At 45.5% G+C, this 25,796-nt stretch overlaps 1 protein-coding gene across 1 annotated transcript in view; it reads left to right on the top strand.

The window, feature by feature from the left end:
* Positions 1-25,796, top strand: part of CEP135 (centrosomal protein 135) — a 375,473-nt gene that overhangs the window by 129,358 nt on the left and 220,319 nt on the right. The window contains exons 7-9 of the mRNA XM_078678164.1: positions 4,485-4,613; positions 6,113-6,328; positions 15,887-15,952. Of these exons, the coding sequence (XP_078534290.1) occupies positions 4,485-4,613; positions 6,113-6,328; positions 15,887-15,952 (411 nt within the window). The remainder of the gene's footprint in view (positions 1-4,484; positions 4,614-6,112; positions 6,329-15,886; positions 15,953-25,796) is intronic.

Genomic DNA, 25,796 nt, shown 5'->3' with positions numbered 1-25,796 from the left:
TTGGGCACTTCCGTATTTACCCTCCATAAGTGACTTTAAGGCAGTGGGGTGTCATGTGCATGAAATTTCATTGTATATATTTTAGGCGCGTATTACGGGTGACCTTCTTGTGGCACTGCAAGAACTTACCCCATCCTACATCTGTTAGTTCTCCACCTGCAATCCTCTCCCACCTCCTCCGCAGCTCACGTGAGGGGTCAAGGGACAAGTAATCAGGGTAGCATAGAATCACTTCACTTGGTGACCTGCTGAGCCCAAAGTAATCAATGAATGTAACACTGGGTGTGTCTCGGGCTCCTCCCTCCCTCCACCCCATAGTTGCCACAGTGCGAGCCCAGGCCTCATACTGCAGAAACTGCCCTGGGGAAGCCCGCAGCTGTCCACCAACTCTTCAAATGAGTTTTTTCCAGATAGCAATCCCTAGCATTCTCCAGCCCTTCCTCCGTCCAGGGAGCCAACAGTTCAGCTGTAAATATTGTCTTAGGGTCTCCATGGGGCAAGCCCACAATGGGCAGCATATTAGTGTATCTCGTGGTTCTCTGCAGTTTGGTCAAGCATCTTTTCCAAGACTGCAAAGCAGTTCATTGCAGTAATGAGCAGTACAGGGTGGGCATTGTCTGGTCTATTCCAATTAGACATTTATAATAAACATTTTTATATAATTTTTTTGTGCTTGCTCCAGATTTCAGTAATGACTTCTGGGGTTCCTCTTTTTATCACCTGCAGTTTCCTACTCTTAAGTCCTAAGGAAGTTTGACATGGTGTGCATTCCGCTCTAATAAGGCTATTAGGGTCTAGGGTAACAAACATGAGCCTGATTCCTGAGGAAACCTCAGGTAGTTATAGTGTTTAGGTGCTCTGTAGTCGTACCTCAAATTCCTAACGTGGCGATGTTCAGAGATATGATAGGTGTTATCTTCCTGACAAAAGGAATTCCCTTAGATTATTTGAGGTTTACTAAGATTAGCAAATAAAAAGGATTTTCCACAAAGGTGTACTACCTGAATTACTATAGCACTGGCCAACAATTCAATTGAAGAGATTTCCCTTTAACTGAAAGAAGGATTATATTTATGGTAGGGACTGGCCAAATACATTCCATTCACGTATTCTACACTTGGGTTGTGATAAATGCAACTGCTACTCGGTATTTCACCAGGTGTACGCCAGTTAATCTACCTCCTGCATATACAGTATATAATGAAATTGAATTTCCACTCACATATGTAGAGCAGAAAGCATGTTTTAAAGGCTGGCTTGTGCATACTGCAGGGTAAATCTGTTTGGGTCGATTAACTCTGGAGAGACAGACATAGCCTGTTTTGGCTACATGTTCTGACCGTCCTCAGAGACATGGGTAGAATGTGGAAACTACTAGATCCATGTTGATTGAACTAACTAACATATATAGTCAGCTTAGACAGTTTGTTTTTATACAAACTACAGTTTTGACAGCTGTACATATGTCCCTGAGTGGGGCATTAACCCACAGATTATAAAAGTTGTTGTAGATAACTGCCAGACAGTTTGGGAAGAATTTTCCATTTTGTGCTACAGCGACGACCATCCGCGAGGCTCTTCCCTACTTCTCGTGGCCTCCTCCACCGTGAACTGGGATTGTCGCTCCAGAGTTTGAAAAGTTAACTTTTTCAAAAGGACTGACCCAGTCCCTGTACCCTTCCGCGGTCGGCCTTACACCCCGTCGCGCATGACCTGATAGCCTCGAGTGGTTCTATATAGTTTTTAGGGGCAATACTTACCCGAAATCTTTAAATTTGCGTATCTCCAGTTCTACTGATAGGATCTTTGTCGTTTTGGTGTCATTTATTGTATTATTTGTGCGCAGATACCCCTAGGTTTGACAGTGTTGCGCTTTACAAATGCTGTTTGATTGAAAGTGTACTCTATTTTTGTAAATTGGAGTGGGATTTTTCTTGTGTGATATTTTCAGTTTATTACTGTATGTGTGCTACATAAATACTTTACACATTGCCCCTAATTTAAGCTTGACTACTTATGTACCAAGCTGCCAGAGGGTTAAGCACAGGTTATTTTAGTCACTTTATGTGGTTATTCCTGACAGGGATTGTGGCTGTTGCTGGAGTAGGGTTTTGTCCCCCCAAACCTAATCTTTCACTGGAGACATCTGAATTTAAAGGCAACTGGCATAAAGGAAAGGCTAGTTCATATAGAGATGGTGACATTGAGGGCCAAATTACGACCTTTCAGCAGGTGTGGCAGTTCCCGCTGCGGTGCCCTCTCAAAGGTGGTGGTGCCTTTTTAAAAGGCAGCGCAATGGGAATGCCTCACAAGGTTCTTGCAGGGCATAGACTCTAAACTCCATGCCCTGCTGGAACCTACTTATATGTACACAGGGGGGCACATGCTATGCCCCTTGTGAGCATCCACATATGTCTGAGGCACATGAGGACCCTGTAGGGCCCCCTTTATTTCTGCTCTGTCGGCTTTACATGGTGGTGGAACCGCCATCAAAAGCCTGGCTGAGAGGAAACTCATAATATGCTTGGCCGTACCCTGGCGGCCCCGCCAAGCATAAGGCAGCCTCTGACAGCCACTCCTATGCCAGAGAATGGTGGTTCCCTGGCAGAGCCAGCGGTCCTAGGGCGGTCCGAATGCTCAAGTCGTAATCGGATGGTCGGACCGCTGTTGCATCAGTGGCTGGATCCACCACTGCCGTGCCACCACGAGCCTGGTGGTCCTAGGACCACCTGGCTCATAATGAGGCCCTAAGAGTTAGTATAGAAGTAGGATGAAAATCAAGCCTTGTTAAAGATACCACTCTGATGAGCAATACTCATTCTTCAGAGGCTTGAGGAGATCAGAGATGCACAATTAAATCAAGAAGAGCTTGTTAGGACCTTCAATAAAATAAAATTTAGCACCTGTAACTTCAAAAGGTTAATTCTAACAGAAATAATGGGAAGATTGAGTTAAGAAATTATATCCTAACAAAAGAAAGGTAGTTGCGAACCAGACAAAGAATGCCTTGCAGAAAGATGCTTCATTTTACAAAAATGCCATGGGTTTAAGCAGTGCCAAACAGCGCAGCCAAAGTAACAATATTCTAGTAAAACCTCAAGCATCTACTGAAGATCGTGCAACTAATGAATATATCCATGTTGAAAAACCTGATGGACATTTGGGTGAACCAGATAAAGTCTTTGAAACTGAACTTCAGATTAAAGGAGCCTTTGTGCTAGTGAATGTGTCTTGCTTTTTAGACACTATTGTATCTGTATCCAACAAAAAGGGCTTGCTGCCCGCCCATTGCTTTTCTATTTGTTGGCTGCACGTCACTCTTCTTTGCAGCCTCTTTAATTGGCCAGTGCAGCCACAACGTCATTTCCAATCATTTCTGTGGATCAGGGATTAAGCACCGATAATCTGTGCCCGTCTGCTGTTTTCAATGTGATTGAGGTACTATTTCTTTCCCCTTCCCACTCCCCCTGTCTGCTGCTCCCTCCATAGCGCTGCGCTATTTTCTTGTTTTATTTAAAGTATCCCCTCCCTGTTTCTTCTCATCCCGTTCATCTTTCTTTTTCCACTCCTACCCGCCCTGTCGCTTCAGTTTTGACCGGAAATTCTCTCTGTAGCGACCACCGCTGGCAACTTTATAGCACTTTTAAAAATCATATTGTTATCCTCTGCCACCGCCCCCCAGCCTACCGTTAGGCACCCCCACACGAGTGTGTTTCTCTTGTATACCTCTTCCCCCTTTGTGTCGCTTCCTCCCTCGTAGTGTTGTTGCTTGTCTCACGCACTGAACTTCCCTCCTTTGTTGTTGCCTGCCCACATCCACTCCTATCCTCTGTTGTCCGTGTAGGCATCCCTGGCTCACCTTCCTGCTCGTAATAAAACACAAACGTTGGCAAAGCCAATAGGTCTTGCCTGTGCGAGATCTATTGTCTTTGTCAGTGTTTGATTGCACATGTTGTACAGCGTGTCTGCTGGGCAACGTGCTTGAATGTAAAGAAAAAAATAGTGCTTTGATGTACTGCTTTTAACAATGCTGCACACCATCTGCGCTACTGTTCAAAATGGCAAAAAAAAAATTGACAAAGCGAATAGAGCTCGCATAGGTGATAGATATTGGCTTTGCAAATGCTTGTTTAAACTCTGACAATTGTAAATGCTAATTATCACATCTTGTATGAAACAGACTGATTAAGAAGACCATGGTATATTTTAGATTACCTCTTGCTTCCTCTGGTGCGCTTTACCCTTATAATATTTTTATTTTTTAAGATGGCTTTTTGATGCAATAATTGGTTGATTTATATCACTGCTGGTCCATTTTCTGCTTCGAATTGCAATGAACATGAATTTTACTCATTAAATATCTTCAGATTGAGAAACAACATTTTTGTTATTGTGCTAACCCTCTAAAAATCTATGACCTTAGATTTTTATACATAATAGATAGAAACTAATTAACATATGTAGACCTATACGTACATTTAAAGGTTGACCTGCGAGACCGAGAGATTCAGCGTTTGGGACTAGCACTGGATGGCGGTCGCTCTCATGATGTCATCTCTCTGGAAGCAAGACACAGAAGTAATGAGAAACTTGTCGCGCATTTGAATCTGCAGGTAAGAACTAATACATGCTGTTTGTCCAATTGCATATTCGTAGCGTTTCTTACCATATGTCAGTTCATACTAAATTACTTCCATAGTCTTTGCTCAAAGTGGTAAAACAAAGTGGTATACACTTGAGATTCTGATAGTCATCATAACATTTTGGGTCCAAAATAGGTCCAAGAAAGCTAGATATGCCTGATTTTCAGGCTAACTAGTGACCATGTGTTAGAGTTCCAGATTACTTAGCTACTTTGTGATTGCAATATCTAAGGGTTTGCAACCGTGAAGCGCGTTTATACAATGTAAAAAAGACATTTTACAAATCTAAAATTATTTCCAAATCCCAGAAAGGCTCTAGTCACTCATTTTTGAATGACAGTTAGGAGGTCACATGAAAGGGGTAATTCCCTCCTATATGTCTCAAATTATTGATCAGTTACAGCACCCGAATTGGGCTAGTAGCTCAGTCGCAAACATGTTATCAGATGTCCTGAGGACTGCAGACAGTGGTCCAGGAGACCATTGACTGCCATTGTCTATGTTTTCCACATTTTGTTTTTATAGCCACACCTGTCCCTTTATGGAACACGATCGATTAAAAAAAAAAATCATGTAAACGGAATATGAAGACAGGAATTGAGGTCTGATGTCCTTTGCAGGCTTCCATTCCTGCTTTAGTAGCTTTTCGTAGGGGGTCTCAACATGCCTCCTTCCTCAATATTATTCATGAGGGAGGAGGTTCTGCAAGTTTGACTATGCATTATGCAACGTGTCTAACTGGTACATCAGTCACAATGCTGAATTAAGCCCTGTTCATAAACCAGTCGGTGTGTAATGTGCTCCTAGTGGTTTATGAACTAGCCTTGGAATATTAAGCTCATAGTTCCTTGGCCGACATCTGGACTTTGGTCTAGCTGAGGGATGTTGTACTTTTGTGCTATGATTAAAATACTGATGGCTTCTGAGTGTGGACCAATGTGTTTTATTTCCAGACCAGTCTGCTCCCACAGCATCAATAAAGGGTCCTTTCATTTTTTCAAAATACCTAATCTAAAATCAATACAAACCGTGATGTGGTAGGAGCGTGGTTTATTTTTGAGTAGAAAATAGTTTTTAATTTAGTTGCCACAATTACTGTGAGGAACATTTATGTTTGCATTTGGATGCAGTTGTTGGGCTTGGCATCCATTTTTGTTTAACAAAGTTTCCTGTTCTTAAAGTATTTTTCTTGTATGGAGATAAGTTGAAAGTAGTGAATGTTGCTGAATCATACACTATGATCAGACTAGTTGGCCTTTCCCCCTTGGTCAGTGAATGCAAGTAAAGTATAATAAACTGTTAATGGTGTTAAGCATTTCATCAACAAATTTCAGCTTTTTCTGTGGTAGGAGTTAACCAACCAATTAAGAATATGGTGTATAATATTTAATAAAAACTGTAGTATGAATGTGAAAGTACTACATTTAATATTATCAAATTCTATTTTTCATCACAATATATTCTTCTAGGTCGAATATCTTCAGCAAGCAAATCAAGACCTTGAGAAAAGAGTGAGCGAGCTTCTCGAAACAAGGCAAACTGTAACGAGTGAAGTTGCTAATTTGAGCACCAAGAATGAAGAATTGTGTAAGGAACTGACAGAGATAGACCAGCTTGCGCAGCAGCTAGAACGCGACAAAGAAATTGTGCTTGAAACTGCAGATGCAGAAATTGAGGAAGCCAAGGTAATAAAAAGTTATAGAAAAACAACCTTAAAAAGCACTATTGAAAATAATTATCAGAATTTTTTTTAGAAGGAGGTTTAGTAAAGCGTTCCAAAAATTAATTTTCCCATGGTAGTGGTCATTGGCAGTGTTGGGGCAAACATTCCGTTTTTAACTTGTGAGAATTCATAAACTTTAATGATTACTTTTCTCACTATATTTGCACGCATACATTTAATCTTAAAAAAGTGTTCAGTAAGTGTGCAAATAGGGTCTAAGAGCGTTTCAAGCAAACTGACGTAACCAAGCTCTACCTCACAATCAAAAAACGATGTCACTATAATTCTTGATGCTCTTAATGCAATCCTAGGTAAAAACATTACAAAAAGCACTGTCCTTTTAACCGAAGACCTATGCGCACTAGTATTTCGAGACGTCCTGACAACAAAGGCTCCATCAAAAAGCAAGAAAAGAAATGTGGACCTATTCACAAAGGTACTTAGGATATAAACATAATTACTGCCGAAAATACATTCATCTACACTTGCCAGGGATTCACAGAAAGATTTGTGGCAGACATAAAAGGACTTACTAGTGTGGTCATCTCCTCCATGATTGCACAGAAATCTACAGTGGTAAATCCAACAGAATGGGTGGAAGTGGGTGCTCCAAGCATAGTTTGCCTTATAAGTTTAGAAAGTGTGACCGGGTGTAGGGGTGAGGGGTGAACCTTAGGACCGAGAATAGGCTCTGGGACAGGTCTGATAGGCAACTCCGGTGTTGAAGCAGAAACTGACTGGACAACAGGTCTTGGGAGTAAGGACGGTTTTATTGGTATAGTACGTTTAGGGTTTGGTTGCAATGTTCTCCTGGTCCTAAACGTAAGTCTCTCCCTAGCAAAGTGACTGGGATCCGTCTTTGAATCGGGGTATTCTCCTTCTCCGGGGTCTTTGGTCTTCCGCTCTTGTCCTCAGGGTCTGGTCAAGGTAGCGTCTCGATGTTCCGGAGCCCATAGAAAGGAAGACCAACAGAGAGGGAACCGTTAGTTCTACAGTCTTTGGGGGACTTGCACCTTGGGGCCGTGTGAAGTGGAGAAAGGTCACCAGTGTCGGATTTACTATTATGTAGTCGGTGAAGTGGGGAGGGTACAGAAAGTGAGGGTTAATCGCGGGGTAATGAACACAAGAGGAGAGGGGTACGAGGAAACACAAACGGGGTTTGCTATACACTATTTACACGCACGCCGTCTTCCCACCCACACCGCCATACGGTCCCGTACCTGGGATAGCCACGCTCCTCCCCCGGGAGAGTGGCACGGCGGCTCACAGGGTCGTTGGCCTCCTGGCTCTCCGTGGGGTTCGTCTCTTTCGGCCTGCTCTTCGGAATTCCTTCGGTGTCCTTCTTTTCCGTCTTCTCCGCTTCTCTTCAACCGCTCTCCGACGCCGCTCCTCGCCTCCTCCTCCTCCGAGGTGATGTCACACGTTTCTCTCTGTACTTCCTGCTCTTTATCCAATCTGGCCTCGCAGACGAATACAGGAGGAGGGGTCACCACCTCCTCAGAGTACGCCCAATTAAAGGCGCCGCGCTCTTCTTCCACGTCGTCCAGTCCTGTATCCCAGGGGTCAGTCTGTAAGGAAGGAGGTATGACAGGATCAGTAATGGGAGACCACCAGTCCTCGGTAGCGCTCCGCCTCGCATCTTTACAGAAAGATACTGAGAATATACTTTTGTGGACATTCCCAAATTCCAATCCAACCCTTTCCCACCTTGTAAATGGTTGTAAAGTTACTCCAGCCAAGAGATGAAGTACCTCTCCTTCCAGGATGGGAAAAGGGAACAGATCATCCCCAGATTTGCTTGGAGTGTGCAGGAATGGATTTCTCATTGCGACAGATGGTTTCCCAATGGAGCAAAAAATGTGCATTTGCCTAGTGGGTGCCCATTGTTCCTGTGCATAATTGTACGCTATATAGAATTCGAGACACAAGGCGAATAAGACCCTGTGTGATGTCATGTGAGATTCCATTAGTATGCTTGGTAATCTGTGTCTGGCATACTTCTAGGAATTGTTTTGGATGAAAAAAAGTATAAGTACATACTTTTATTTTTCTCATGCATTAGTGCTCCATGTGGCAAAATAACATGTTACAATTTAAGGTAAACTTCAGATTTTTGATACATACAACAAATGCAAACCCTTCAATCAATCAATCAACTTGTAAAGCGCACTACATACCTGTGAGGGTCTAAAGGCGCTGAGGGGGGGGGGTGCTGCTACTGCTTCGTTGGATACGTGGGACGGCGGCACAGGCGGGTTGGTGGAACGGAGCTGGCAGGCAGGGGTGTAGAAGTTGAGTCTGTTCAGGTAGGCTGGTCCGGTGTTCTGGAGGAGCTTCAAGGTGATCCTCTTGTTGACGGGGAGCCAGTGCAGGTCTCTTAGGTGGGAGGTGATGTGGCTGCGGCGGGGGACGTTGAGGATCAGTCGGGCGGAGGCGTTTTGGATGCGTTGTAGTCGTCGCAGGTGTTTGGCCGGGATTCCTGCGTAGAGTGCGTTGCTGTAGTCCAGCCTACTGCTGACGAGGGCTTAGGTCACCGTTCTTCTGGTTTCGGTTGTGATCCACTTGTAGATCCTGCGAAGCATGCGGAGGGTGTTGTAGCAGGAGGAGGAGATGGCATTGACCTGCTTTGGCATGGAGAGGGAGGAGTCGAGGATGAATCCTATGTTGCGTGCGTGGTCCGTGAGTGTTGGAGCTGTTCCCAGTGTGGACGGCCACCAGGAGTCGTCCCAAGCAGAGGGGGTGGGGCAGAGGATGAGGACTTCTGTCTTGTCCGAGTTCAGCTTCAGGTTGCTTTTCCTCATTTATTCGGTGACGGCCCTCATTCGCTTGTGGAGGTTTGTTTTGGCGGTGTGTGGGTCCTTGGTGAGGGAGAGGATGAGCTGGGTGTCGTCGGCGTAGGGGATCATTTTTAGGTCGTGCTGGCAGGCCACTTATGCCAGGGGGGCCATGTAGATGTTGAACAGGGTCGGGTTAAGGGATGAGCCCTGGGGTATGCACAGATGATGTCAGTGGCTTCCGATCGGAATGGTGGGAGGCGAACTCGCTAGGTTCTGCCGAAGAGGAAGGACGTGGTCCAGTCCAGGGCCTTCTCCTGGATTCCAGCTTCTTGGAGGCGTGTTCTTAGTGTGCGGTGGCAAACCATGTCGAAGGCGGCTGACAGGTCCAGGAGGATGAGGGCTGAAGTTTCGCCGTTGTCTAGCTGGCTCCTGATGTCGTCTGTGGTGGCGATGAGGGCTGTCTCGTGCAGTCATTTCGTCTGAATCCGGACTGGGATGGGTCTAGGATGTTGTTGTCCTCGAGGTGGCGGGTCAGCTGTATGTTGGCGATTTTCTCGATGACCTTTGCCGGGAAGGGGAGCAGGGAGATGGGCCGGAAGTTCTTGAGGTCTTTGGGGTCCGCCTTGGGCTTCTTGAGGAGGGCGTTGATTTCGGCATGCTTCTAGCTTTCCAGGAATGTCGCTGAGTCGAAGGAGAAGTTGATGGCCTTCTGTAGTTGGGGTGCGATGGTAGCGTGTGCCTTGTTGAAAACGTGGTGTGGGCAGGGGTCTGATGGAGATCCTGAGTGGATGGAGTTCATAACCTTGCGAGTCTCGTCGTCGTTGATGTGGGACCAGGAGGTCCGCTGGTTGGTGCAGGTGGTGTCCGAGGTGGGGTCTGTTGCGGTCGGGGCAGTTGAGGTGTTGAAGCTGTCGTGGATGTCGGCGATCTTGCGATGGAAGCAGGTGGCCAGTGAGTCGCACAGATCTTGTGAAGGCGGGATGTCGTTGGTGTTGGCGCTGGGGTTGGAGAGTTCCTTCGCTATGTTGAAAAGCTCTTTGCTGTCGTGTGCGTTGTTGTCCAGGCGGGCTTTGAAGGAAGGTCTCTTGGCTGTTCTGATGAGGTGGTGGTGTCTGCGGATGGTGTCCTTTTGGGCTGCGTGGCTGTCTGGTGTGCAGTCGTGGAGCCATTTCTTCTCCAGTTTCCGGCATGTGCGTTTGGAGGTTAGTAGTTCTTCGGTGAACAAGGAGGCTTTCTTGCTGGAGTGGTTGATGGAGGGTTTCTTGAGCGGGGCGAGGGTGTTGGCACAGTCGTCGATCCACTGTCTGTAGTTTCAGGCCGCGGTGTCTGTGTCGGTGGGGTCGAGGTGGGTTCTGGGAGAGGTTGGAGGTCAGCTGGTCTTCGGTGACTTTGCTCCAGCAGCGGCAAGGCAGCTGTTGTGTGCGGTGGTGCGTGGTTGGTTTCTTGAAGGTGAAGTGGGTGCAGCGGTGGTCAGTCCAGTGGAATTCGGTGCTGTGGTTGAAGGCGATGTGGGTGCTTGTGGAGAAGAATGGGGTCGAGCGTGTGGCCGGCGGTGGGGGTTGGTTCGGTGACGAGTTGTCGGAGGCCGAGGTTGGCGAGGTTGTCGATCAGGGTGGCGGAGTTTGCATTGTTGTTGTTCTCAAGGTGGAAGTTCAGGTCCCCGAGGAGGATGTAGTCCGTAGAGGCGAGAGCGTGGGTGCTGGCGAGGTCAGCGATGGAGTCGCTGAAGAGGGTCCGGGGTCCAGGCGGTCTGTAGACAAGTGTTCCTCTGAGGGTGGTGTTGGGGTCGGTGTGGATCCGGAAGTGAAGGTGTTCGGCGTAGTGGATGGAGTCGGCTGCGAGGGTGTGGACCTGGGGGGTGGACTTGTGGATGATGGCTATTCCTCCTCCAATTCCGTTGGTGCGGTCTCTGCGGGAGATCTTGTAGCCGTCCGGGATGGCTATGGTGATGTCAGGTGCCGAGGAGTCGTTCCACCAGGTCTCGGTCAGGAAGGCAGCATCTGGGGCAGAGGTGTCGAGCAGGTCCTAGAGCTCGACGGCATGTTTGCGTGCGGAGCAGGTGTTGAGGAGTATGCAGCGGAGGTAGTTGGGTCCGGTCCTTGGAGGTTTGGTGGTTCTGTCGCAGGTGAAGTTGCAAGTGTGGCAGGAGAAGGGTCCGTGGGTGTGTTTCAGGGTGGCCTGGAAGTAGTGGTGGTCTCGGCCGATGTTGAGAGCGTGGAGGGTGTTGGCGTCATATTGGAGTCTGGCGTCGTTGCGGGTGCAGGGTCCGGGGGGTCTAGCGCTGGGCGCGGCCCAGATGCGGATGGGCGCAGACGGACTTTCCTTTGGTGCGCCAGTGGCGCGACTGCTGCGCGCGGCTGCCATTTAAGTCGGGGAGGCAGGGTGGAGCAGCTGGGAGGCGGGAGCGGGGCTGTGAGGGGGCGTGGCCGCAGGGGTCCGCGGCGGGAATCGGGGGTACAAAAAACAAGAAGGGGGTGGGGGGGGCGCAAGAGCACAACAATGGGCATAGAATACAAAGCAAGCAGGAACAAAAATGCACAAGTGAAATCGCACCAATACTCCGTGGCGAAGCTGGGCAGAGAAGGAGCGAACACCAGCTCAGAGCGGCAGCAGCAGAGCGCTCACACACAGGTGGAGCTGTTCGGCAGGAGGGGGGTGACCTGGCCTGAAGTAGGGTCAGAGGTCACTCAGAGCAGTAAAAAGTTGCATCAGTCTTCTTCTTGACCTACCAATATCCGACTCAGCTGACAATCAATCAATTCTTCAAAGGGAGCATGAATACGACCATTCTTCTGGATACAGCTCTTCATTCTACTACCCATCTACTGGGTAACACCCCCAAGTGGGTCAACTTCAAACTATTAGCAAGCCTAGATATTACAACTTGCTATCAAATCTCAAAACCATCATGTATGAAGACAACACCCTTTCTTCAAACAACCGATGAATCTCCTTTGGAGAAGCACTGGCACACCTTCTCAGCATTGCTAGGTCACCATCACTGACTTACTCAAAACTAGAGAGTCCTTATTACTCCTGATGAAACCAACTATAAGATATTGATGACTTCTCCAACTACCAAAGCACAAAATATTTTTCAAAAAGATGATTTTGAAAACAGTCTTCAGGAAGCTGTATAATTGCCAGTCCGGTTTAAGGTTACGATGCAGCACCGAGAATGCAATCATCCATGTCTTTGACAGTGACATATTTCTTTCACCTATAAGAGTTATCTATATTTGGTGGTTCTTGTGATGTTTTCTCTGCTTCTTATACTCTTGGCCATTAAAGCCACATGGGATTTTCAGACAGATATCTAATTGCCCAGATAGTAATCTCAAGATCATAGATGCTACCAGTTACCTGCTAGTGGTCTATGGATCATCCACTGCTCTGTCATTTTGATACTCTGCATAGAGCCCTTTAGAGCCTTGTAAGCTACATTGGAACCAAGATCCATCGATATACCAGTGACCTACAAATCTGCTTGAAAGTATTAGCCCCATACAGCATAGAACAACTTAAGACATACCTAATACTCATACAGAACCAACGGTCAAGTGCCTGTCTATATGAAAACCAAATTTCTCTTCTTACTGAACATTAACAGACAGGAAACATACACAAAATTATTTTCTGATCTGAAATCTGATGGATTCAGACTTTAGCTTGACACCAGAACAACCCAGAAGCCATTTTATCTTATCTCTCTGGTAAAGTCCTCTCTTTAAGAAGCCAACTTCATAACCACAATCCACATCTTGTTGCCTACTCACCAAAATAAATTACCTTTCCTGCATTCTTGCATCCTTGTTCTAAATTATTGCCAGCTGAAGGGTGCCCTACACACCACCCCATGTTTCATCTAAGTACTAAAACCATTAAACTACCTCATGCTCACCCTGCACTGGCTGCCTCTTGAAGGAATCATCTGCAACATCTGCTATATCACTAACATAGAATTAAGATCCAACACCCCCCCAAACCAAGCAGTGAAAACCGAGAAAACCCTTGAGTCCAAGTGTTCTACACCTTCACTTCTACAATTCATAAATAAACTAAAGACCCAACTCTTTAAGGAGCACTTCAGTAACCCTCACCACGGATCCTTCTAGTTCCTCCAGCAACCAGAGTTTCCACATTCTGCCCTTCAATGTCTTGACTTCCTCTATACTCATCCACTATTTATTCCTAACTGCAATGTATTGCTGTGAACAGTACTCTATTGCTTGCTAAGTGGGCCCTGGAAATAGGACTATCAATGTATACATTACAGATGCAGCAATAGCACCTCTATTGTAATGCTTAGGTCAGAGTTTCCATGGAAAAGCCTTTTATTGTTATATCAATAACTCTGGCACGGTTCGATGAATCTACAGAAAACTTTCCATAAAAGGTGCAGCCAGTTTGGGTTCATCGTGACAAGTTTATTGCAGATCAAGCATGGCCATAAGAATAAGGGAGGTTGTAAAAGTGACATTTCTCACTTTAACTCCCATAGCATTCTTTGCTCTTTAGTACATAGACAATGGTTGAACTGTACTAGCCAAACTTGCATTGCAAATAGAACTTGAAGAGGTTACGTTTTAGTGATATCTGGACCATTAATTCATGGATCCTCCGTGGATCTGCTGATCTATGGAGGCAAATTCAATTCATAGAATAAAGACACTGAGTTGGATTAGGGACGTCTTTCTCCTGTCACCCATTGTGAAATCTAGCTAGCTGTCACAGGAAAAATTTCTATTGCCGCCACCTTTACCCAACGCTGCGCTCGAGCACCGTGTTGGGCAGAATGAAAAGAAACATGGCATGGGGTGTAGGGTGAGCCTACCCTGACCCTCAAGCCCATGTAGGAGGGCCACATAAAGAAAAGATTTAGATCACTGGATTCACAAATTCTGGATTCTCCTGAGGCCCCAAGATTTGGGAATTCAGTGCCAGGTCTGCAAACCCTAAAAAACTATTGCAAAACGTATTCAGTGCATTATGGCTGCTCTCGGATAGTGACCACACGCAGGTGGTGGGAGCAAGCCCTGCCACCAACTCCTGGTGTGCTGGGTAGAAGGCCTAGCGCAGCATGGGATGGCCATCCTTGGCAGGATGAGGCCTAGCAGGAAACCCCTGCTGGAGGCAGCCACATGCTTTTGCAGTAGAGTTTGACCTCACACTGAGGGTTGGATGCAGAGCTTTGTCAATGCAGATAATCACTTCCTCAAGCCTGAAATCTCTGTGCATAGTGGGTTGACCTCTCTAAAGAGTTGTGTGCCAGGCCTGACCAAAGTCAAATTGTTTCGACCCACCCCTGACATGCCAGGCCAAAGATCATCTGCAATAGGGTTTGATGGTCAATGCCTACTGTGCATGGCCAATGTCCATGCACAGCGGGGGCTGGCTGCCCATGGTTGGTTGAATGCATGTTGCTTAGCATTTGGTAAATGATCACAAAATGCTTTTTAAAAAACAAAGGTTAAATTATGGTTAATTTTGCTTGTAATGCGTTAACAAACAGGTTTTACGAATTTAGAAATTCACTGAAAGAAACATAGATAAAGTAGAGTTATGGTTGCCATTTCAAACTAAACAAAACACTGAAAAATTACAGGTAGGCCCACAGTCCATAACTCACACGAAAGATATGCACAACATTACTTGTGTATCAAATGCATTACTTAGGAACTCACAATATTTATCCCAGCAGGAACACCTAAAACCACAAAGTAATTAAATGGCAGTACATTATCAAACCAATAAAAAATGCTACATTCATAGTGTTAAGGGTTATATGATTTGTAATCTTATCCGTACAATTACTTACAACATTTGTAATTGCGTCTGCCATACCGAAGGTGCGATCATGAGTACTGAATCTGGTGTAAGGGTCAAGTTTTGCATGTCTGTTGTGCCAATTATGTATATTAAATCAGGTTCTTTGTCTGGTAGAAAGCCATCAATTTTCCAGTCTTTTATTTGTTTTTAAATGTGGATGATAGGTTTTCATTTGGATGATTTCACTACATCCAATCATGAGTGCCAATCAATGGCTGTGTAGATTGAATGGTAGGGAAGTTAAAAAAAAAACAAATTCTTATTGAAGTTAAATAACTGATACAGAACAGCTGTTTAAGCTCTTCTGCAATGTAAATTGTTTCAAATGACTGTGCTGCACTGTAAATGGGTAAAAGCGCAAAATAAATATGGATAAATAGAGATACAATTTGCAAAAAATATTTATGGATAAATACAAATGGAAATGTACAAAAAATAAATTACCATAAAACTGGGAGCATTAACTGCAAACCTAAGTAGAACTTGTAAATGTTCGTGATTTTTCAATTTCAATTCTCAACCATAACTCCATTTTAGCTGTTTTTTTAAATGACTTTCTGGGATTATTTTAAAACGTATGGTAATGTGTTGTAACTAACGCTAGAAATAACTTCACTTTAAGCTTTGTTGTTTCATTAAAATATGTTTAGTATATCAGAAGACTTATTGAGTGTTTCTGAAGACTTTTAGTCCCTCCCTTGGCCTACTGAGTTTGTTGTTAGGCATTTAAATCTAATAGTCCGGTCTGTGTAGCCATTCCTGTAATTAAAAGTGAGAATTGAATGTTGCAAAAGCCAAATGCTTAGTACCACCACAGCAGAAACGCACCCCTGTTGAAAATAACCAATGTTAAACATCAATGCAGTGTTGATCCAGACATACTGTTGCAGTTTTTCTTTTCTTTCGTTTTACAGAATGAAATAAAGAGACAATACAGTGAAATACAAAATCTCAAAGACACTATATCAGTGCTGACATCTGTAAGTACGGTAAACTTGAAATGAATTATTTTTGTATTATGCCAACATTTTCAGTTATTCAGTGATCCTTCTCCCCTTGCAAATTTTAGTGAGTGTTGAATTTCAGTTCTCAATTCTCAACCATAACTCTATTTTATGTGTGTGACATGTATTCTTAGGGATGAAATGTGCATTCTAACAAATTTGTACGGTGGCCTGTAAGATTATTCCACATTTGTTTTAGAGACTGGCTCACTGGTTGAGTTAATCGCTGGGTATGTTTCATTGTAGTTTGAAGTACGTCCAAATGTTTATTCACTTCTTTTTGATATACGCAGGTTTTTTGCACCCAGGTACTATTTAAGGAAATGTCTCCCCAGAGCATTTTAGAATTGTAAATGAAGAAATTCCAAGTGGAAGTAGATGGCATGTATTGAGTCCTTTGATGTTTGGTCCAAGTTCAATACACTTGGATGGCACTCATTCACCCTCATCATATTTAGTCTAGGGGCTATTGATGATAGGCAATGTTTTTTTCTTGTGAAGCCAAGGCGATTTATTTTCTGTATATTGATGTTTGTGATCATTCATAGCGCACCCCACAATTGCATCTTCAGGCTTAAATAGTAGCTATATAACACAGTGAACCCTGAATCTATTTATTTATTTATATCATTTCTAAAGCGCGCTGTAACCCTACGGGCATCCTGGCGCTGAAAAATGCAACTGATGGGCTGGTCAGTAAGGGCAAGAACAGAGGGGAGGCTTTATGGAGGTGAGACATTAGGAAATAGCCAGGTCTTGATCCTTTTGCGGAAGAGCATCAGTTCGTTGGTTTTCCTGATTGCCAGAGGCAGGCTATTCCAAAGGTGGGCTGCCGCTATGCTAAAAGCTCTGCCACCATAGGTGGCTTTCCTGATCCTGGGTATACTAATGAGATTGGTGGAAGAGGATCGGAGGACCCGTGTGGGTTCATACCACTTGAATTTGGCCTGCAGGGGTTTGGGACCCAAACCATGTGCAGCCTTGAAAACGGTACACAGAGATTTGAACCGGATCCTCTGCTGAATGGGTAACCAGTGCAGCTCGGCCAGAGCAAGAGTGGTGGAAGAACGACGTCCTCGAGAAAGCACCATCTTTGCAGCTGCCGTCTGGATGCTCTGGAGCCTGGAAATCAGATAAGCAGGAGATTCCAGTAACAGAGCATTGCAGTAATCCAGGCGGCTAAGGATGATGCTTCTGACCACGGTTGCTCTGGTGTGTGCTGGTAGTAAGGGCAGCAGCTTTCGAAGGCCCCGTATTAATGTGAAGCAGCTGCTCACCTGTCTGTTAACGTTGGACTCAAGACTCAGTTTGTCATTGAGATTAACCCCCAGGTTCCGTACAGTTGTTACTGGTGCCAATGGCTCACCTGAGTCCAGAGGCCAAAAGTCAGTGGGCAGGTTTCTAGGTATTCTTCCCACTTTACATTGCATTATCTCAGTTTTGCTGCTATTAAACTGTAGTGAATTTCTTTTTAGCCAGGTTGCCATTTTCCTTATGCAGGTATGGAAGGTCTCAAGGGATTCTGCATGGGCACCATCAAGGGAAATCATCAGCTGCGTGTCATCCGCATAGTTGATCACGCTAATGCCGTGGGCCTTGATGATGGTCATCAGGGGCTGCATATATACGTTGAAAAGGATTGGGCTGATCGCAGACCCCTGAGGAACCCCATGTGGAACCATAGCAAACTCCGACTGATACGGGGGTAGTGCCACTGCCTGCCATCTATCTGACAGGTAAGAGCGGAACCACTCAAGTGCCATCCCCTCTACTCCAGCAGTTTCCAACCGAGTCAGCAGGATGTCGTGGCTCACCGTATCGAATGCGGCGGACAGGTCCAGCAGAATCAAAATTGCTGACTCTCCCCTGTCCGCCCTCATTCTTAGGTCATCCAGGACCATCAGTAAGGCTGACTCGGTTCCGTGGGCTGGTCGGAATCCGAATTGCTCCTCCTCAAGGATGTTATTAGTTTCCAGGAAGAGGGACAACGAACTGCTGACCATCCGTTCCAAGATCTTTACTGGATACAGCAGGAGGGAGATGGGTCGGTAGTTCTTGTGGCAGCTGGGGTCAAGATTGGATTTCTTTAACAGGGGAGTGACCACTGCCTGCTTCCACTCCCTCGGCACCATGCCTGTGCGGAAGGATTGTGCACATAGCTGGTGCAGTACAGGAAAGAATTCAGCCCCCAGTTCTTTCACTATTTTGTGAGGTAGAGGATCCAATGGGGAGCCAGATGTTACTTTAAGGGCTAATTGTCTAAACTCTTGTTCTGCGGGGATAACGAATGTGTCCAGGGTAGCCCCTGGTGTCATGCGTTCTTCTGTTTCCTCATCCTTCTCATCATTCTCCATTCCGCTTTGGTGCTGCACTGTGGCGGAAGCGGGGTCCTCCATACTTTCAATAAGTGTGGAAATTTTTTCCTGAAAGAAGGAGGCCAGACCATCACATAGTTCCTGTGAGGGTTTGATATTACTGTTAGTGCAAACAGGATGGGACAGATCTTTTACAATTTTAAAGATATCGCGTGATTTATTGGAGCTTTTTAAGATAACAGCAGCAAAGTATTCTGCTTTGGCTGTGGCGATCTCTTTCTTGTATTGAGTTATAGTCAGTCTCCAGAGTAGTCTATTCTGTTCTTCATAGCCTCTTCTCCATTGTCTCTCTGCTTTTTTGCATATATTTTTCAGATTTTTTAGTGCATCTGTATACCAAGGTGCGGAGGGGTTGCCTCTTTTCCTGATTGCTTTCAGGGGGGCTATGCAGTCAAGTCTCTTGGTTACATGGTCACAGAGTAGACTGTAATTCGTAGCAATATCATTTTCTGGTTTGAGGAGGGTCTGCATCTGAAAGAGGTCCGTCTCCTTTTCTTCTTTCCTCTTCAGTAATCCCTTCCAATCGCGACTGATAAAAGTTCTAACTTGTGTGTTAGTTTGAACTGTATTGCCCAGGGTATGGATATCAAACATTATGAGATGGTGATCTGACCATCCCACTGGATGGATTTCTCCCATGTTTATAAGATTTTCTTCGGCAAAGATTAGATCTAGAGTATTCCCTTCCCTGTGAGTGGGAGCGGCAATCCATTGTTTTAATCCTAAATTAGCACAGGATTGTATGATATTATGATAGGCTGTATCTAGGGTGCCGTTAGTCCACAGATTGAAATCCCCCAGTACTAGCACTCTGCTATGAGTGAGTGTCAAGTTGTTAATGACTGAGATTAGTTCTTGTTGTTGCATAGCATTAATGAACCCTGGTGGCCTGTAGCAGATTAGGCCAGTGAGGCAGTAGCCTGTGCCGAGTTTGATAGATATCCCAGACAATTCAGCGCAGGAGGTTTTATCTATGTCTAGCAAGGCAATGTTCAATTCCTCTCTGAAAATAATACCCGTTCCTCCCCCTCGTTCTTTTGGCCTTGGGTTGTGAAGAATCTTGTAACCCTCTGGGCAGGCTGGACCTAGTTCAAGCTCTAAGCCAGCCACCGTCCAAGTTTCCGTAAGGAACAGAATATCCAAGTTATTGGATTCGATCAAGAGCTGAATCTCGGTGGCATGTTTGGGAAGAGATCTAACGTTTAGTAACCCACTTCTCAGCTCTTCTTTTGATCTGCATCCCGGTTCTGGAAGCAATTTCTCGCCAGAAGGGAGCTGGCTGTCAGAGGCATGGTTTACTTTGGCCATTAGATCGATTGGAAGGGGGTTTATATGGGGTGGATGGGTGAGACAGATTGGACAAGTGTAATTGTCTTCAGATTTCAGGTTAGGTGCTAAACGTGGGCAGATAGCCTTACCTGATAGTGGGTCCAGCCCCATTAGTATCTCTCTGCTGTATCTAAGTGCCGCTTTGTCTGGGGCTATTTGGTCAGGGGGGGTGGCCCTGAGCCCGGGCCGAGCATGGACGGGCACAGACGGGCTTGCCTTTGGCGCGCTGACGGCGCGCCCGCTGCGCCCGTCCGCTGCGCTTCCGGGGCAGTGGCTTCATTTGTACTCCGAAATGGCGGTAGGGTGGGAGGGGCCGAGCAGTCGTCTGCTCGCCCTTCTCTTGCCCTCACCCAAGATGGCGGGGGCCCTCAGCAGCGTTTACTCGACTGTGGGGGAGAATGGGGAAGCCTGGAGAAAGTCCTGCCCACCTGGGTTCCTGAGAGGCGGTGGCGGCAATCACACAGGTAACTTATCACACCGTTAAAATATATGGACTAACTCTTGGACTCAGTCAGTGCAAATTTTCAGGCGATAAAAACATAGGATACATTTTTAAAATCAATTGGCAAAGTAGCGTTTTTAAAATAACAGCGGTCCCGGCTATTTTGCCTCAGGACGATTCTTACCACTTGCAGCCACACTAGCATTCAGTGGGGAAGTGATAATTGTGGCCTTTTGTACTCCGAAATGGCGGTAGGGTGGGAGGGGCCGAGCAGTCGTCTGCTCGCCCTTCTCTTGCCCTCACCCAAGATGGCGGGGGCCCTCAGCAGCGTTTACTCGACTGTGGGGGAGATTGGGGAAGCCTTGAGAAAGTCCTGCCCACCTGGGTTCCTGAGAGGCGGTGGCGGCAATCACACAGGTAACTTATCACACCGTTAAAATATATGGACTAACTCTTGGACTCAGTCAGTGCAAATTTTCAGGCGATAAAAACATAGGATACATTTTTAAAATCAATTGGCAAAGTAGCGTTTTTAAAATAACAGCGGTCCCGGCTATTTTGCCTCAAGACGATTCTTACCACTTGCAGCCACACTAGCATTCAGTGGGGAAGTGATAATTGTGGCCTTTTGTACTCCGAAATGGCGGTAGGGTGGGAGGGGCCGAGCAGTCGTCTGCTCGCCCTTCTCTTGCCCTCACCCAAGATGGCGGGGGCCCTCAGCAGCGTTTACTCGACTGTGGGGGAGATTGGGGAAGCCTGGAGAAAGTCCTGCCCACCTGGGTTCCTGAGAGGCGGTGGCGGCAATCACACAGGTAACTTATCACACCGTTAAAATATATGGACTAACTCTTGGACTCAGTCAGTGCAAATTTTCAGGCGATAAAAACATAGGATACATTTTTAAAATCAATTGGCAAAGTAGCGTTTTTAAAATAACAGCGGTCCCGGCTATTTTGCCTCAGGACGATTCTTACCACTTGCAGCCACACTAGCACAGCCTATTCACAGATTGCATTGTTTAGCATGTTAAATATTTCCAACCATGTACTGCAAAATGTTTTTCACAAACGTACATGCAGAGATCCCTGTCGGCGTGGCACAGATCTCGGCACAGGCAGGTATATGTTCTTTTGTAGTAAATGCAGGGCTCGAGTCGGGGTACCACGCGGGTGGACGGCGTCCCCCCACTTATTTTACCGGGTGGACGCCATCCCCCCTGCCAAGCAGCTGGGCTTCACTCTTTGGCCTCTCTGGGGCGAGATCGGAGCTCACAGCACGCTGCTCACGCTCAGTATAGATTCCATTAGGGATGCGACTCTGTCTGGCGGGGCTCGTGTTATCACGGCGACCGGTGGGAGGCGAGCTGGAAAGTGCAGTTTAGATAATCACCCCTAACACAAAGAGAACTAACTCAGCGCGGGCAGCTCTTTGGAATAAATTAGAGATTTCAGGGGAACCGAAGTCCTCCACCAGGCAGTCAAGTGCTTGGAAGAGATAATGGTGACTCGAGATGGAAATACGACTGCCAGACACTTTCTCCAAGTTCATGAAGATGTGGAGTCAGATTTTACGTTTTGATTATATGAGACAGTTTATTTATGCTTCTTCGTTTTTATTGGCAAATAAATCAGTTTCTCCCTCTGACCATTAAAGAAGTTCTGTGAGGTGACATATATGCCATTGTAGCGCTACCGAAAATAGATAGGAATACAACCTTCACATCTTCTCAGATGGAATCGCAACTAAGGGGTGAGCGAGGGGAGGCAATGAGCCCGACGGGGCAAGCCACCTTTGGTGACGTCACTTCCTGTCGTGGCGTCACTTCCGGTGACAGCGTCCCCCCACTTCTTTTTTTAGGACTTGTGCCCTGAGTAAATGTGGGAGGGTCCAGTGGGAGTGGCTAAATATTATTTATACACTAAAAAGCTAGTGAGGTTTTCTTTAAAGTGATGATAAAAATAAGAATTTTAAATTAAATTAATATATTTTAATTTCTTAAAACATTTAAATTGATGCGTTAACATCGTGTAAGCTTTTATTAGTTGTAGATTATTAATAATTACTTTAAATTAGTTTACATTTTTATTTTGTGTTAGAATATTTTACTTTTTTTAAAATAATTAATAAACTTTGATTATTTATTCCCATAGGAGGATCTTAGCCCCTGTCTTGTGATATCACTGGTAATAAGAAAATTATATAACAACTCAGCACTTATCACAAATCACGGCTGTGATTTTTTTGTCCCCTCCACATAGGAAGAATGGAGCCCATGAGGGTGTGGAGAGGATGTAGTGGAGGGGGACCTGAGGGCGGGACGAGATAACTAACACAACTTTGGAGACGAGTCTACATTAGATTTTGAGGACAGAGAAACACACTAGAGCATTGGAGGCCCGACTGGAAGTCAGCTGTGTTATAGATTCAAGTGCAGTTGCTGCAAAGTCCACTGCCTTGATGCTTTCAAGCTAATTATGAAATAGAGTGTAGATCCAAATGAAATGATTGCCTATTCTATGACTGCTGCCATCACCTTACATAAATGTGTCTCGAAGCATCGCACAGGGTTTTCAGGAGGCATACTGTTTCCCTAATGGATATGCTGCTTGATGGTGAAAGGATGTACAGTAAGAAAAAACGAAAAACTTATTTTTGGAACTCTTCAACAACACCCTGTTAAAGGCACGCTGCTTTGGACTGGTCTCGCCTAGCTAAACCATTCCTTCAGCTGTATAGTCTCTTTCACTGTTTCATGAGATGCCAGGCTCTTCCGGCATCAGCAACCTTCGCAGCTGGTTCAAGACCACTAGCAATTGTTCCCCTTCTTTGGCTGGAGGGGTGGGGTCCTAACACTACCAATTTGCCATAGTGCCTTTGGGTCTTATAAACATTCTACAACACCATAAAGTTGGCTATGATGACAGCTCACCCTCAGATGGTGAGGAGTCTACCACAGTTTAACTTAGTTCAATTTGCCTAGGACTTTTAGATTCGTCATGTTCAAGGTTTATTTTTGTGTCCTTATGTCACCTTCTTATATAGTCTTTCTTCATATTTCTTCCTTCACTATTTGAGGAGTTTTGTGGACTCATTATCCGCAGTCTATAACACTTGGTCATGTGGCATGTTGCTGTGACCAATTTACAAGTGGCTGCTTCATAACCCACTCAAGAGTGCCAGCTGATTAAGTCTATTCTACAGTCTAGTTCTCCACTCTATAGTAGTCAATACTTTTTTACTACATTTATTTTGACCTGGTCCTGATGATTATTATGCATAGGTTTTCTCAATTTGTGCCTTAATTTCTCTCGGGCTTACCAAAATTTAGTTACTTTTATTTTAGATTTAGCCAGCCTATTCATTGCCTTAGGTCAGATCCATGGTTAGTTTCTCTTTGTTTTTAATCTCTTTTCATGTGCCGTGTAGCAGGAGCCTATTTATATGCAATAGAAAATGGGTGAACCGGTAATCCTAGGAACCTGGGCATATAATAGCAAAACTAAAGTGGCTCCCTCTGAAATATGTTAGCAACATGCAAAATTAGAAGGCAGTAGTATTGCACTGTGTTTATCATTCAAAAAGTATGCAGTTTCCAGTATTTGTTCATGAAGAGGAACAGGACCACAAATTATTAAGTACAGCAACAGTTTTTTAAACTCTGAATGTGTTTTAGTGGATGTCCAACATGATATGAAATGTATTTGATTCAGTAAGGTGCTGCAAAACATGGTAAGGTGATGATGGTGTTGTGCTCAAGTGACCCATGGGTGATAATGTAACCACCTGAGGTGTCAAGCATGAAAACAAAAGGTGAGTAAAGAGTGGGCTATGTTTTTCTGTCACAGGATGGTATATGAGATTAAATCCAATTGCTTTGTTCCTGCTCGGGTATTGAAAACAGTCCCTAATCCAATATTATTGTCATTGCTTCACCCCCTTTATACATATTTTGTGAGGCCTTCATAAACTGCGAAGATAAGAGGCCGACTAATTAGCAATCCATTCATCAGTGGTAAAAAGCATAGTTCAAAAAGTCTGCTTTATAAAGAGTAAGCCTGCTCAGGTGGACTAGCAGTCAGTGACTCTATAGTAACCAATATGATGCACAAGTCCATCAAAGTATCACACGGTAAGTATGTAATTACTATTCTGAACTTCTGGTAGGCTTACACTCCAACAGAAAAGAAACTATAAGCTTTCTTTTATGTGTAGTATATGTAGTTTTATGTGTAGTATATGTAGTTTGTTTTGTCATAGAAGCTTGACATTACTGTGTGTCTGTAGGACAGACACACAGCCAGAGGTATTTATTTTATTTATTTATTTATTTAGTGTTTTCCATAGCGCAAACATGACCCAGTGTAGGGTATCAGAGCGCTTTACAGTAGCGTTTCATCAGTCAATAATGTTTCACACTACAGTTTAGCACAGAGCTTTCCAAAGTGTGTGCCGCGACACCTTACTGTGTCGCCTCCACTCTGTGGGTGTGTCGCGTGACAATGACCCCCCCCCCTCACGTGTGTGGCAGCCCGAGCTCAGACAGGTCCCGGGCACACACACAGCCGCATCCGAGCACTTCACAGGTCATTAAAAGACTGTGCGCTTGTTAAAGAGGGTTTGTTGATGTTTCACCCCTTCTAAGAGCCCCTGCAGCGCCACCCTACCTACTGCTAAATGAAGATGTTTCACCCCTTCTAAAAGCCCCTGCAGCGCCACCCTACTTATTGCTAAATGTTTCAGCCCCCCCCCCTGAAATGTGGCTCTAGTTGCGCCTCTGCGCTGGGGGGTGTCTGCTGCTGTTAATATGCTCTGTAGCACCTCCCTCCACCCTGGGCCTAGCAGGCACCAGTCTCACCTGCCAAGCACCAGCCTTAACCAGGGGCACCGGCTGCTGCGAACATGATTTCTGATCCTTGACCTTGTCGGACACCTGGCAGTGGCAGATTCCGAGCAGTTTTGAAAGGAGTCTCTGCTTGGCGCACTGGTTCAAGGCACTGCATCTTATAAATTAGAAAACTCAGGCGTTAGCAGAGAGGTGGGGACTCTGTCCATTGTATTTGTCTATTTTGTTGAATTTTTTTCTCAGTAGTTGCATTTAATAATAATATCACAACCAACGGCTCCCTGTAATGCACAAACAGCAGAGGCAATGCTTTTCCAGGGGCGGCTCACGTGAGAAGTTGAAAGGGTGCCACAGAGATATGGGGGGGTGGGGGGCAGAGATAGAGGGAGTGATAGAGAGGGAGAGAGCGAGAGAGTGGGGAGAGACAGAGAGAGAGAGAGAGAGAGAGAGAGATACTGAAGGATGGAGAGAGGGGGCGAGCGACATACCGATGGAGAGAAACAGAGAGAGAGAGAGAGGGTGAGAGACTGAAGGATGGAGAGAGAGAGATAAAGAGAGAGGAGGGATAGAGAGGGAGAGAGACTGAAGGATGGAGAGAGAGGGCGAGAGAGATACTGAGGGAGAGAGCCAGAGAGAGAGAGAGAGAGAAAGAGAGGGGGGAGAGAGAGACTGCAGGGAGAGGGAGAGGAGGGAGAGAGGGAGAGGAGTGAGAGTGAGACGGAGAGGAGGGAGGGAGAGGGAGGGAGGGAGAGGAGGGAGAGGGAGAGGAGGGAGAGGGAGAGGAGTGACAGGGAGACGGAGAGGGGGAGAGGGAGAGGAGTGAGAGGGAGA

This window comes from Lissotriton helveticus, chromosome 2_2 (genome assembly GCF_964261635.1).
Source record: "Lissotriton helveticus chromosome 2_2, aLisHel1.1, whole genome shotgun sequence".
NCBI classification, from domain to species: Eukaryota; Metazoa; Chordata; class Amphibia; order Caudata; family Salamandridae; genus Lissotriton; species Lissotriton helveticus.
The sequence above is the reverse complement of the archived record's forward strand: the minus strand, read 5'-3'. Positions and strand labels throughout refer to the sequence as shown.